Source organism: Ursus arctos, unplaced genomic scaffold (assembly GCF_023065955.2).
Source record: "Ursus arctos isolate Adak ecotype North America unplaced genomic scaffold, UrsArc2.0 scaffold_4, whole genome shotgun sequence".
Classification (NCBI taxonomy): domain Eukaryota; kingdom Metazoa; phylum Chordata; class Mammalia; order Carnivora; family Ursidae; genus Ursus; species Ursus arctos.
This window is the reverse complement of record NW_026623056.1, coordinates 1,649,190-1,664,265: the sequence shown is the minus strand read 5'-3', so window position 1 is coordinate 1,664,265 and position 15,076 is coordinate 1,649,190. Positions and strand designations below refer to the sequence as shown.

Below are 15,076 nucleotides of genomic sequence, written 5' to 3'. Positions count from 1 at the left end.
AAGAAGAAAGAAAGAAAGAAAGAAAGAAAGAAAGAGAAAGAAAGAAGAAAGAAAGAAAAAGAAAGAAAGAAAGAAAGAAAGAAAGAAAGAAAGAAAGAAAGAAAGAAAGAAAGAAAGAAAGAGAAAGAAAGAAAGAGAAAAAGAAAGTAAGATCCATTGTTTCTGCTCAAAGAACTACTGTTCCCGGCTCATTCTAGGAGCCACAAGGATAATCAGGAATGTGGCCTTTCATTTGATGATGTTGACGATATAGCTGGGGATTTGTGACACTTTATTATCAGAAACTTGAAAAAAAGTGATTTGTTTCATGTGCCATTTTTTCTGGTCAGTTAACAGTTTGTGCTCCCCCGTCCCTTTGTACCAGAAAACCTACTTTACTTAGAAGATGTTACAGTTTGCATTTCAAAAAACTGTAGTGGTTTTAGAACCAAGACATAGTATGATTTTATAACACCCACCTTCAAGGTTTAACCTAAGCCCCACCTCTTCAGGGGAGGCTTTTTCAATTCTTTTATTAACTTCTCTCTCTCTCTTATTAACTTCTCTCTCTTCTCACAGCTAATATTTCCTGCATTATTGATTTTATACATTGCTTTAGATTGTTGCTTAACCATTTCTTAAGTCTGTGTCTTTTCTTCTTGTAATTTATAAGCATTTTAAGAACAGAAACTTTGCCCTTGCTTGTTTTTGTTGTTGTTATTCATTTGCTTGTAAATCTGTTTTTAGTATCTGCCATAGCATTTGACTCAGAGCACAGTCAGAAGCAGTGATTTGGTACTGCTTTTTAAACTAATTATGTTTTTCTAACTGTCCTTTTGCGTTTTCTTTGGTACTGTTCCACCATTCTTTGTATCATAGTAATCACAGAAATGTTGAGGTAGAGAGAATTTCAGAGATAAGTAGTTGCCCCTATCAAATTCTGACTCTGGAATTCTGCCATTAATTATGGGACCTTGTACAAACCTCTGATCTGATTAGATCTTCTATGAGGTCCTTTCAAGTACTATTATCATGTGTAGGACTTTTAATTGTCAATTCATTTTATCCTGCGGTAGTTCAAGTATAAAACTTCCTAAAAGTCAAGGGAAATTGAGAAGGTCAGAATCTATAGGAAAAGGGACTCTGGTTTTATATCCTTTAAATAATCCTGGATACCCAGGAAGGTGTGCGTCCCATAAATTTTGGTGTGTTGTGTTTTCATTTTCATTTTTCTTGAGATACGGTCTAACATCTGTTTTTTTTTTAATATACAATGGTCATTTGAAAGTATGCTAATTTACACATATTTGTGAATTTTTCCATTTCCCTTTGGTATTGATTTCTAGTTTCATTCCAGTATGGTTGGGAAAGATGCTTGAGATGATTTCAGTCTTCTTAAATTTGTAATGACTAGTTTTGTGACCTAGCATGTGATCTTTTCTGGAGAGTGTTTCATGTGTACATGAGAAGAATGTATATTCTGGTCCTGTTGGGTGAAATGTTCTGGATATGTCTGTTAGGTCCATTCGGTCTGTAGTGTTGTTTGCACCTGCTGTTTCCTTACTGATATTTAGTCTGGATCATCTGTCCATTATCATTTGGGGTGTTGAAGCCTACTTTATTGTGTTGCTGTTTCTCCCTTCAGATATGTCAATGTTAGCTTTATATATTTAGGTGTTCTCATGTGCATATATATTTCTAATTGTTACATCTTCCTGTTGAATTGACCCGTTAGCATTACATAATGACCATCTTTGCTCTTGTGACAGTTTTTGACTTAAAATCTATTTTTTTTCAATATAAGTATACTCCTCCTCTCCTTTGGTTATCATTTGAATGAAATATATTTTTCCATCCCTTCACTTTGAGCCTGTGTGTGTCCTTAAATCTAAAGCAGATACCTTATAGACAGCATATAGTTGGATCTTGCTTTTTATCCCTTCAGTGACCCTATGTCTTTTGTTTGGTGAGTTTAATCTATTTACATTTAAAGTAATTATTTTTAGATAAGGACTTACTATAGTTGTTTTGTTGTTTTCTGTTTTGTAGTTCCTTTTGTTCCTCTTCTCCTCATCTTTACTTTCGATGTGTTGGTTCTTTGTAACGGTATGTTTTGATTCTTTTCTCTTTATCTTTTCTTGTATTGCTACAGATTTTATTCTTTGTGGTTACTGTGAGGCTTGCAAAAAAACTTCTTGTTATAACTGTCTGTTTTGGACTGATTACAGCTTAACTTTAATTGCGTACAAAAACTATACTTTTACCCCCTGACACACACTTTGTAGTGTTGTTGTAACAATTAAGCAGATAAAATAGCATGTCTAAAGCCCTCAAAAGAATGGAGTGTAGCACATGGGAGGAAGAGTAAAATTAGTGTTTAAGGGGGAAAGGAATGTAAAATAAGGAGGTAAGCAAGAGTCAGATGATTCATGTCCTACTATACACTGTAAGAATTTGTTATTGTATATTCCCTAGCCACATTAGTATTTTTTTTGTGATACATAGAATGAAGCCTGTCACATTTTAAGCTTTTAGTAATAAATATCTGAGAATAAATACATACATCATCTTCATCAATAATAAAATCAGCAATGTTAAAATCAGCATTAAATCAGAATATTTCACCCTTGGAGAGACAAGTGCTGAGCTGTATATGCCTCACTGGGGATGTCCAGGTCTCTTCTATAATCCTTCCTGCTCCCCTCCAGGTATTCTCTGTCACCTTAATGTAAAGGTTTCCACCAACTTGCATGTCATCCCCCCAGTGAAAACACACCAAAATGCCATTCAGAACTGACACCAATAAGCCAGCAAGATTGTTTCAGGGTATGAGAGGAGAAGAGATTCTGGGGCATAGCTTTAAGATGCAAGGTGATGGGAAAAGAAGAGAAGAGGTAAAAGGGAACCCTAGTTCCAGAAATTGCTGGGCTAACAGTTCCAAGTCACCTCACCTTATAACCTAAGATTCAGTGTTCTGGTTAAGTAAGCAAATTCAGGATTATACAGGAAAGTTGTAAAGAGATAAGAAGACCAGGATAACTTTTCTTCTGTAGCTCCAATGTAGTCTTCAAGTGCAAACTATATGTTTAGTACCCTGTGATCCACCGTAGAAAAAATAAGACAAGGCTTTTGTCAGATCACCTGAGAAGGCTATAAAAAGTGCATATTACCTAGTGCAAGACAAAACAGATAAGATCTCTGGTGTTAGCCCAGTCTAAAAACTCATTTACAGCTTAGAATTCTGGCCTAATGTTGGCAGGTTTGTTTTTCTTTCATTTTTAAAGAAAATCTATGAAGCTCTGTTTTCTTATGAAATCTTCCATTATCTAATTTTATTAAATTAGTTTGATTTCTTTATAAACCTTTGAGGAAAGACAAAAACATGTTGGGAATACAGGCTGTTGACTTGCAAACTCTGCTAAAGAATGATGAGAACACCGGGATAGAAGTTGACAAACTTGCCCCAAACCAGAAACCTAGTAAGTGGTATAGAGCTTGGGTTCCAATCAGACAACCAGGCTTCACTGGTGATACAGCCCCCACTCCAAGAGTTTTTTTAGTCTCGTGTGTACCGCAGACCCCTCTGAGCTTCAGTCAAGCTCAAAGCCTCCTCATTAGAATAATACTGCAAACGCATAAACTAAAATACATAGCACTGTAAGGAAAACCAATTACATTGAAATATAGTTATCAAACTGTGCTATGTGGACCGTTTGGGGTTTAATCGATTCCCCAGGAATTGGCTTTACCACGTAAATGCCCTGGTGGAAATTAGGTATTTATCCTACAGCTTCAGATTTATTCTAGCCAGTCTGACTTGATGCTTCACAGTTCCAATTTTATAGTTTCTTAAACAATACTTCTACCATGTCTCCAAATAAACTATTCCCTTATATTTTCATAAATGTGGGCAAAATCTTTCCGCCTGTAGTTGTAACTTTATTAATGTGCTAAAGTGAATAGGTAATTGTCACCATTCATTTCTCAGTTAATATTTATGATAAATCTAGTTATATAAGAATTTTAAACATTTCACTACTATCTTTTGAATGGGTAAAAGATAAAGGGAGACAAAATATGTGAACAATATTTTATCACTTTTGAATCATATAAACTTTACTTAAAAACATTGTGATAAAACAAGACACTGACCTGTAGAACATTTATTAATTATTTTCCCCTTTCATGCCATCATGGTATATATTTCAACTTAAAATGATTAAGAAATTTCTTTTTTTTTATAATCATATTTTTTTATTATGTTAGTCACCATACAGTACACCCCTGGTTTCTGATGTAAAGTTCGATGATTCATTAGTTGCGTATAACACCCAGTGCACCATGCAATACGTGCCCTCCTTACTACCCATCACCAGTCTATCCCATTCCCCCATCCTCCTCCCCTCTGAAGCCCTCAGTTTGTTTCTCAGAGTCCATAAAATATAATACTTCCTTCGAAAAACACAGACCTATAAAGGACATTAACTACATCAATGCACCAAAGATTAATAATTGGCACAAATCCAATATTTTAACATTAGTTAATATTAGGTAAATTGGCACATCCTATTATAGTCTTACAACCATGTTCTTGAAGTTCAAGTAAGCATATCTATTTCTATTCCATTTACCCTGTCATTTATGCATGCCTAACACAATGGCAATAATAACAATGATATTATTAGTTAGCATTCATTAAACCTTTAATGAGTGCCAAGCACTGTTAATTATGTTACATGTCTTTTTGTTTAATTTTTTACAATATTCCTAGTCTACATTTTATAGGTGAAAAAACAGAGTCTCAGAAACATTAAGAATACATGCTCAAAGTTGTACAACAAGAAAGTGGTGAGATTGGAATTTCACCTATAACAGACTGGTCCCATCTAATTGCTAGATATATGTTTCTTAAAAACAGAGAAACAGATCTTGTACATTAATGTATCACAAGCACCCAGGAAAGACCTTAAACGGAGTAGGTTCTCAATGAGTAGTTATTGAACTAAAGACTTATCAGAAGCAGGGTTTATATTTAAAACAAAGATGTGGAGATTCCTCAAAAAGCTAAAAACAGAACTACCCTATGGCCCAGCAATTGCACTACTAGGTATTTATACAGAGGATACAAACAGTGATTCCGAAGGGCTTATGTATCCCAATCATTATAGCAGCAGTGTCCACAATAGCCAGAATTTGGAAAGAGCCCAGATGTCCACTGACAGATGAATGGATAAAGAAGATGTGGTATATATATATATACAATGGAATACTATTCAGCCATCAAAAAATGAAATCTTGCCATTTGCAACAAGGTGGGTGGAACTAGAGTATATTATGCTAAGTGCAATAAGGCAGAGAAAGACAAATACCATATGATTTCACTCATGTGGAATATAGGAAACAAAACTGATGAACACAGGAGAAGGGAAGGAAAAATAAGATAAAACAGAGAGAGAGACAAACCATAAGTGACTCTTAACTATAAGAAACAAACTGAGGGTTGCCGGAGGGGAGGTGGTGGGGTAATGAGGTAATTGAGTAATGGGCATTAAGGAGACACGTGATGTAATGAGCACTGGGTATTATATGCAACTGGTGAATCACTAAATTCTACCCCTGAAACTGATAATTCACTATATGTTAATTAACTTGAATTTAAATAAAATCTAAAATTAAATTAAATTTAAAAAATTAAAACGAAGATGATAGTTTTTACTGAAGAATGGAATTGAGACAAAAGGACATTTTTACCTTCACTTTTTGTCATTTGTCTGATTGACTTTGAGGCAAGAAGGAAGAGTTTATGATTTGGCTAAAAATGAACTAGTATTTTAAAATAGAATATGGTTTTATACCTAACTCCAACTCTACATTTCTTCATAAACTTCTGCCACATTATTTAACTTCAGATATTAAGTATTTGGCTTGGAGATTTGTTGAAGCATGCTGAAACCTTAGAGATACAGAATAAATGTCAGAAACTATTAATACCATTAATGCCAAACTCTCTAAATCCATCATAACAGATTGCTTCTTAAACTATTTTCACATACTTTAGTCAGTTCAAAGAGATACAGCCTATCAGTATACTGTTATTCATAAAAATCAAAGTATCTGGCAATCTAATCTAATTTTTTCCAACTACCCTCCGTGTCAGCAATGGAAAAATAGAAAGTGTTCTTTTGTTTTTCTGCCATATGTCTTAAGAAGCCACAGTCAAAGAGACATCCTAAAACTAGAATATCAAATTTTATAAGCTTCTGGTTTCACCGGAATGCAGTTATTCTTTAAAAGCATACTACTTACAAATAAGATGCATTTTCAGTCAGAGTCTGTGCAGGTGGGAAAGGTAAAGAAAATGACATTTTTAGAGTCTATTCTGTCCACTTCCCATAAAATCATCACAACAAACAATCTATTATCTTCACAATAAAAATTAAAAAGGCTAGAGATATAAAGTGACTATCCTAGGATAGCCCAACTACGAAATGACAGATCCAAAATTTAATTCTGAGGTCTGTGTATATTCAGAGAAATGATCTTTGCCCCTTACAGTGATTCAGTCTTGAACCAGCTCTATGAATTCTCTGCATCTTAGCTTCTTCATCAGCTGTTAGGGAAGTGATTTGGTCAGCTGATTTCCAAAGACTACCTTGTAATAAAAAATCTCTTTAACACAATCAACAATAAACCAGAATAGGGAGAATTGTGCTATATGCTTTTTAAATTAGTTTCATCTTTTTTTCTTATAGGCTACATTATATTGAAAATGAGAAACAAAACTCATACTAAGACTAATAATATTTTGGAAATGACAGACTTGTCATGAATGAAGTAGTTAATTTTCCAAACATTTAGTCTTGATATTAAATGAATTCATCATATCTCTAATATTCAGTCAGGTTTAAAAAGTTAATCAGACTTCAATGGTTCACTTTCTACATTTTAAACTTCACAAATGGCCATTTAATCAGTTATTTGCTATATTAAATATCAAGTGTGGTAGTGATCAGTATACTTCTTTAAAAAACATATTGTTAAATTTCACATCCTCCAAACTATTCTGTTTTGTTTAAAGCTGACTCAGAACTCAAGGAGTTGGTTGTAATAAATCAGGATTGTTCAGCTTTATTCAGAAGAAACTCTTCATGATATGAATTTCCCCACAAAAATATCCCCAATGTATGAAAAAAACCTTGGTATGCCCAATACTCTTAATCAAAGTTCTGCAAGTGGACACCATCAGAGTGCCACAAGGCTGCCACTGAGTGGGAATGTTCTGGGTTAGAAGACAAGAGAATAGTAATTTTTCTCAGGCTTCTCTAAGTTGACTGAGGTATGTTGATAGGACTTAGGGATGTATGAAGCCCTGAATTTACGTTTTGATGATATCTGCATTTTTCTATGAAAATAGCCTATAGATTTCAACAGATTTTCAAATGTATCCATAATCTCAAAAGGCTTGCAAACATCTCACTAACTTCTAGGCAAGATATTTCACATCTCTCAACCCTGGCTTCTTATTTTTGTGAATTTAGACTAAAGGACTTGAAATGAAGATCTAAGTTTAATTATCTTTTGCTATAAGGAGAAAACTGATGATGTAAATCTCAGACAGGAGATTCATTGCACTGGGTATCTTGGAGTAGTTTTCCCAAGGTTTAAGTTTTGATTACTTAGTTTCTTCTTCACAGCTGTCTTCACTTCCTGATTTCTCAAGGTATAGATAAGTGGATTCAGAAAGGGGGTGAAGATGGTATAGAAAACAGACAGAACTTTGTCTACCAGGAAGTTGGTGAAAGGCCACACATAGATAAAGATGCAGGGCCCAAAGAACATTAACACAACCATGAAATGTGCAGTGCAGGTAGACAAAGCCTTAGATGTTCCTGTAGAGGAGTGGTCCTTGATTGTGACAAGCACAATGACATAGGAGGTGAGCAAAAGCAGAAAACTTATAAGACCAATCACACCACTGGTTGAGATCATGAAGATTCCAAGAACATACATATCTATACAAGCCAGCTGGATGACCAAAGGAAGGTCACAGAAGAAACTGTCTACAACATTGGGACCACAGAAGGGTAAATAGAGGGTAAAAGCTAACTGGCTCATTGTATGCAGGAAGCCCACTGTCCAAGAGGTTACCACAAGCCCAGCACATACTCTTTGGCTCATAATTGTTGAATAATGGAGAGGTTTGCATATGGCAATGTACCTGTCAAAAGACATGGAGATCAGCAGCACAATCTCAGTCCCAGTAAAGAGGTGCAAAAAGAAGATCTGAGAAATGCAGCCCTCAAAGGAGATGGTCTTACGCTCAGCAAAGAAGTCCATGATCATCTTTGGAGTGGCAAAGGAGGACAGGCACATGTCAATGAGAGACAGGTTGCTGAGTAGGAAATACATGGGGGAGTGGAGGTGTGGGGTGGATAGAACTGTGAGCAAAATCAGGCCATTGCCCAACATAGTTATCAAATAGAGAACAGAAAACATCACAAAGAAAAAAGTCTGGAGCTCAGGAGAATCAGTAAGTCCAAGTAATACAAATTCAGACACTCTAGAATGGTTGAACCCCTCCATTGATCTGCAGACTGCTCTGTCATGACAAAATAAGACAAAATGACATAGTTAGAAAATGTGACACTTTTACGATTACATATGAAGGAGTTATTATATCAATTAGTAATTCACCAGAACATTGATTACCTTAAAGCCTACTAATAACTATCTCAGTAAAGATTTTTCCCTTTGGAACAAAGTTAACAATTGCCATCAGATAGCACTTCGAATGGACAGCTTCTTGGTTTTGACCAACATCGGTACATTTTGGGTTATACTTATCATATACCCACACAATAATATTCCCATTCTGAATACTAAGGAGTTACATAATCCATATTTATAGAGTGAGATTACCCTAAATTAGTGTGCTCTACTTAATAAGTCAGTTATGTAAAAGTTTAAATGAGGATTGAAATCTCCAAACTTTCTGTTAAACAACAACAATAAAAATATAATTATGTCAAATCCATCATTGAATGCTGGATGTAACTAATAGTTTAACATAACAATTTCAAAAGACCCATTAAGTATCCTATGAGGGTAATAAATGATTCTTTTAGTGGTCTCCTGTTTTCTCAGCTACAGAAAAATCCAGTTCTATTCTCACTTCACTTGCAAATTTTCAAATTGTTTTGTCACTATTGATAAGTATTATTTTTAATATGTAATATAGAAATAATTTCTTAATTCCATAAAACTATTGATAACTAAAAGGTTTACCTGAAACATGAGTTATTCTCGATTTTATTTTATGATCTCAAAGAAACGCTTAAAAAAGAGAGAATATCCCTCCTTTACATCTCATGCTATTCCAACAAAGCTGCTTTTTTAGACTAAAAAGAAAAATAGATTCGAGGACTGAGCCAGAAATATACAAGATGAGTGTTGGGCATCTTGTAATACCAGAATATAAGGTGCTTAAAACAAGACAAGCAAAAAACCCACTTAGGTGGTAGTATTTCAAAGTGACACAGGAGCCACTGGGGGGAAGAAAAAGACAGTTCAAGGACTCAGACTCACTTTTCAAAATTGAGTTTTTTATTTGCAGCACATTGCAAGTGCTACAAATACCTTCTATGATGTTTTTCATCAAAGTAACCTCCTGTTTTCCCATTAGAGAAAAGTTTGGCTTCATCCTTACTTATTTGCACATATTCAAATTGTTCTGTCAATATTAATAAATATTTGTAAGATTTATCAGAGAACAATATTCTAGAAATCTGACAACTGAACTGTGGCAAAGTAGTTAAAAGGGTTAAGGTGTCCTTAACCTGCTTTGTGACTTTGATCATACCTGAGTAGCCTCTGTAAGATTTGATGTCTTTACCTGAGAGCATTAAATTAGATAGCTTGCATAAAGCCCTTATATCTCCTGGACAACATTCAAGAACTCTCTAGGTTTCAAAATCCAAATTTAAGAATACTGCTGAAGGGGCGCCTGGGTGGCACAGTGGTTGAGTGTCTGCCTTCAGCTCGGGGCGTGATCCCGGCATTGTGGGATCGAGCCCCGCATCAGGCTCCTCCGCTGTGCGCCTGCTTCTTCCTCTCCTACTCCCCCTGCTTGTATTCCCTCTCTCGCTGGCTGTCTCTATCTCTGTCAAATAAATAAATAAAATCTTTAAAAAAAAAAGAATACTGCTCAAAAGTAATCAGCTTGTTTTATTTCATTAATAATTATAATAATTGCAGTAAACATATTCAAATCTAGTTTAAATTCAGGGATTTAGAAGAAGATATGTGCTTATAAAATCATTTCATCTTTTTGAAGTTAAATTACTTCTTTCCAAATGAAAATTATGAGTACCTTGATGTATCAAAAATCTCAGCCTCACTCATTTGAATACTTGTTCTATTTTCCTAACTTAATGTAATTAGTAATGAGAATGCAAACTATTATACCTAATTTATATATGTATATACACACATATATGTATATATGATAATATATTGTGTATTCATTTATAAGTGAATAAACAGTTGCCAGGTTTTTTCTCCTTTCATTTCCTGAAAGGCATCTCTAATACCTATTTAATGAAATCATCCATCTTTATGTCTTCAAGTTATATATATTTTTCCTTACTACCCCTTCATTATATTTGCTCTATAGAATTATTAAATGAATTTTCTTTGCCACCTGACAAACACAAACCATGACTGCTTCTCAAGATCCTTCATATTATTTCCAGCTTTTAACCTACCAGCTATACATCAGGAATCAAAAACACTACATCCTTCAAGCTTCAGAAGCCTTTTGAAATCACCATGGTCCTTAGTAAGCGTCAGAAGCCTGGAGCATGGATATATGTTTTCCCAGTCCTGGTATAAGAGCCTCTAGAAAGCAGCGGCCTTTAGGAGCTGAGGGATTGGATACTCCTGTCTACTTGCAGTGGGAGTTATTAAAATGTTCCTCTGACTTTTCCCAAAGTTGCAAGAATTGTGGAGCATGTCTTTGCTATTTAAAGTGAGGATACACATTTATGATGCTGCAGTGTTCCTTAGAGAAAGAGCACAACTGGGACTGGCCTAGGAGAAGGACACCTTTGAGCAGTCTGAAGGAGCATTTAAGTAGCAAAAAATTGTTCCTTTGAACGTGGAAGTATTCCCACCTTTATGCCCCAGGGTTCAATGTCTCAAAGTTGGAAAATTACTCTTGTAGGCTTAGGTACTTTGTCACCAAAAGAAATCGTGCTTACCGGAAGAATCGTATAATGGAATAATCATGCATTAAAGTTTTGACAGGACACTCCAGGTTGTAGTACAGGTTGGTAGGTACCAGCAGGTGAAATCTGGGGAAGGAGAAGCTGGAAAGCCCAAAGTACAGAAAGAAGTAAAGACAGGTACTTGCAAGTACCCTAGAGGAATGGTGTATGAATTACATTATACAAAGAAATGTAAAGCATTTAGCACAATATCTGACAGAGAGAAAGTGGTGAATAAAATATGGAATAACTAGCAGGGGTGATTCTAATTAACATTATATTTGGAAATGTCCATGACACATAATTCAAGAAGATACTAAATGTAGATTCTCAACCTGAAACCATCACTGAGGGTCTTACCATATTTACTTGAAGGCCAGTCATTCATCTGTGGATTGCTCTCCAAACACAAATTTCTTCTCAAATTTCTCAGTAATTTGAACTCTTCACGAGTATGATACCTATCCTACATTCCTCACAAGACTAGCAGTAGAGCCCAAGAAAATCTTCCCTAGCTGACCATATTTCTTACAGGCTTTGAAATAAAAAAAAAAAAAAGCAAGTTTGTTTTGAAGATTTTAAAAATTTTTCATCTGTAAAGAGAAAGAAAGGAAATAAAGGGGAAAAAAGGGCCAACCAACACAAAAGCAGTTGCAAAAGTTCAGTAAATTTTAAATATTTGCCCACTTTAAAACAAAAGGTAAGTGTATACAGACTACTGGAGTTATCCTGGAAAGGCAAGAGAATTAACAAAAACAAAAAATAATAGAAATAAAAGATAATTCAGAAAGAGAGTTATGAAAGAGTTTGGGGACATTATGCAGCTGTTCTGTATCTTGGTTGTGGCGGTCTTTACACAAATCGATACATGCATTAAAATTCATAGCACTGCAATACCAAGAGAAACCAAAATCAATTTTACTTTAAGATAATGTATAAAGTAGAATTTTAGAAAGCAAAACTAGATAATTTTGTTACAAAAGAAGCAAATAAAACCATGATAAACCAACATTAACTGCTAAAATATATAGTAAAAAAAAAAAGAGCCTTTTCAGATAAGGAACAGAATACATAAATAGGAATAATCTTAATCTGAAATGTGTTGGATCTGTGTGACAAGCTGTAATACTCTGCAAAAGGAAAAAAAACAAATTGAAATACATGCTGTTATTGGAAGGAAAAACACAATATTGCTCAACAAGGAAAATTTTTAATTAAAGTGTAACTAACATACAGCATATTAGTTTCAGGTGTGCATAAAGATTGAATAATTTTATACATACTCAGTGCTCACAATGGTATAGTCACCATCAGCCACACAACATATTACGACCTTATTAACTATATTCCCTATGCTGTACTTTTATCTCTATGACTTTATTTTGTACTGAAAATTTGTACCTCTTAATCCCCTTTCTCTATTTCACCCATTCCCCTACTCACCTCCCCTCTGGCAACCACCAGTTTTTCTCTGTATTTAAGATTCTGTTTTTTTGTTTGTCTCTTTTTTTCTGTTTATTTCTTTAGTTCCACAATGAGTGAAATCATATGGTATTTGTCTTTCTCTGACTTATTTCACTTGGCATAATACTCTCTAGCTGCATCCATGTCATTGCTAATGGAAGATTTTGTTCTTTTTTATGGCTGAATATTCCATCATATATATATTACATATAATATATATATATGTAAATATATATATGTAAAATATACATATGTATGTATGTAAAATATATACCAATTATATATACCAATATATATACCACTTTTTTATTGAGTTATCCATCTGTGGACACTTAGGTAGCTTCCATATCTTAGCTATTGTAAATAATGCTGCAGTAAACATAGGGATGCATATGTCTTTTTAAATTAGTATTTTTGGTTTTTTTGGTAAATACCCAATAAGGAAATTACGGGATTATATGGAGTTTCTATTTTTAATTTTTTGAGGAACCTCCATCCTGATATCTACAGTGACTACACCTTTTTATTCCCACCAACAATGCATGAGAGTTCCCCTTTCTGCACATCCTCGCCAGTACTTGTTGTTTCTTGTGTTTTTGATAGTAGCCATTCTGACAGGTGTGAGCTGATACCTCACTGAGGTTTTGATTTGCATTTCCCTGATGTTTAGAGGTGTTGAGCATCTTTTCATGTGTCTGTTGGCCACCTGTATATCTTTGGAAAAATGTCTAATCAGGTTCTCTGCCCATTACTTAATCAGAGCATTTGGGGTTTTTTGGTATTAAATTGTGTAAGTTCCTTTTATATTTTGGATGTTAACCCCTTATCAGATACATCATTTGAAAATATCTTCTCCTATTCAGCTTTTTGTTGTTGTTCATGGTTTCCTTCACTGTGCAAAAGCTTTTTATTTTGATACAGTCCCAATGGTTTATTTTTGCTTTTGTTGCACTTGCCTGAGAAGACATATCTAGGAAAATGTTTCTATGGCAGATATAAAAGAAATTGCGACTTAGGATTTCTTCTGGTTTTATAGTTTGAGGTCTCACATGTAGGTCTTTAATCCATTTTGAGTTTAGTTTGTGTATGGTCTAAGGAAGTGGTCCAGTTTCGTTCTTTTGCATGTAGCTGTTCAGTTTTCCCAGGACCATTTGTTGAAGAGACTGTCTTTTCCCCGTTGGATATTCTTGCTTCCTTTGTCATAAATTGACCATGTAAGTGTGGATTTATTTCTGTGCTATTTTCTTCCATTGGTCTTTGTGTCTATTTTCGTGAGTACGATTACCAAGAGTTAGATAGAAAAGGAAAGAAGTCTTGGTTCTTTTCACTGCCACAGCAAAGAAACGAAAGTACAATGGAACTAAAGTAAAGCAGAGCAAGTTTTATTAAAGTACACTCCACGGGAGGAGCAGGCCAATCAGGAGAGACAAAGTCCCTGCAAACTCTGGGGTGTGAGTTAAGATCAATGTTTTTCTTTTGGGTGCATCCTAGGGTCGCAACATTTGAGTGACAGGAGGGGATTATATAATAGCCGACTATGCCTATCCTTTCCCAAGATGTATTCAAAATGCCTGCACAGGGTAGGAAACCACATTATTTCTATTCTAGAGGCAGGTCAAATAAGGACAGGAGGCTGCTTTCTGCCCAAGTGCAGTAAGCACAACAAATTTAACTCCTTTTCTGCTGGGATGTTGTAACTGCAAACCGACTGCTAGATGGGTGGAATGGGGGCTCTCGGTCAGGACATCTGTGGTCCATCCTCTGTTGCTCATGCCTAGCTTCCTACCTAACAAGTACCATACTGTTTTGATTACTACCACTTTGTAGTATATATTGAAGTCTGGGATTGTAATACCTGTAGCTTTGTTATTCTTTCTTAAGACTGCTTTGGCTATTCCAGGTCCTTTGTGGTTCCATACAAATTTTAGTGTTTTTGTTCTAGTTCTTTGAAAAATGCTATTGGTATTTTGATAGAGATTGCATTGCATCTATAGACTGCTTTGGGGAGTATGAATATTTTAATAATATTCATTTTTCCAACCCATGACCATGGAATATCTTTCCATTTGTTTGTGTTTTCAGTTTCCTTCATCAGTGTTCTATAGTTTTTGGAGTACAGGTCTTTCACCTCCTTGGTTAGGCTTATTTCTAAGTATTTTATTCTTTTTGGTGCAATTGTAAGTGGGATTGTTTTCTTAATGTCTCTTTCTGGTACTTATTAGTGTATAGAAATGTTACAGATTTCTCTATATTAATTTTGTATCCTGTGAATTTGCTGAATTTTAGTCTTAGTACTTTTTGGTAGAGTCTTTACATTTTTCTCTATATACTACTAAATCATCTGCAAATAATGACAGCTTTACTTCTTC

General features: G+C 34.8%; 1 protein-coding gene across 1 annotated transcript; it reads right to left on the bottom strand.

The window, feature by feature from the left end:
- Positions 1-7,602: 7,602 nt before the first annotated feature.
- On the bottom strand, positions 7,603-8,562 carry LOC125281858 (olfactory receptor 4K2-like). The gene has a single exon (XM_048215788.1). The coding sequence runs from the start codon at positions 8,560-8,562 to the stop codon at positions 7,603-7,605; it is 960 nt and encodes a 319-aa protein (XP_048071745.1).
- Positions 8,563-15,076: the final 6,514 nt, after the last annotated feature.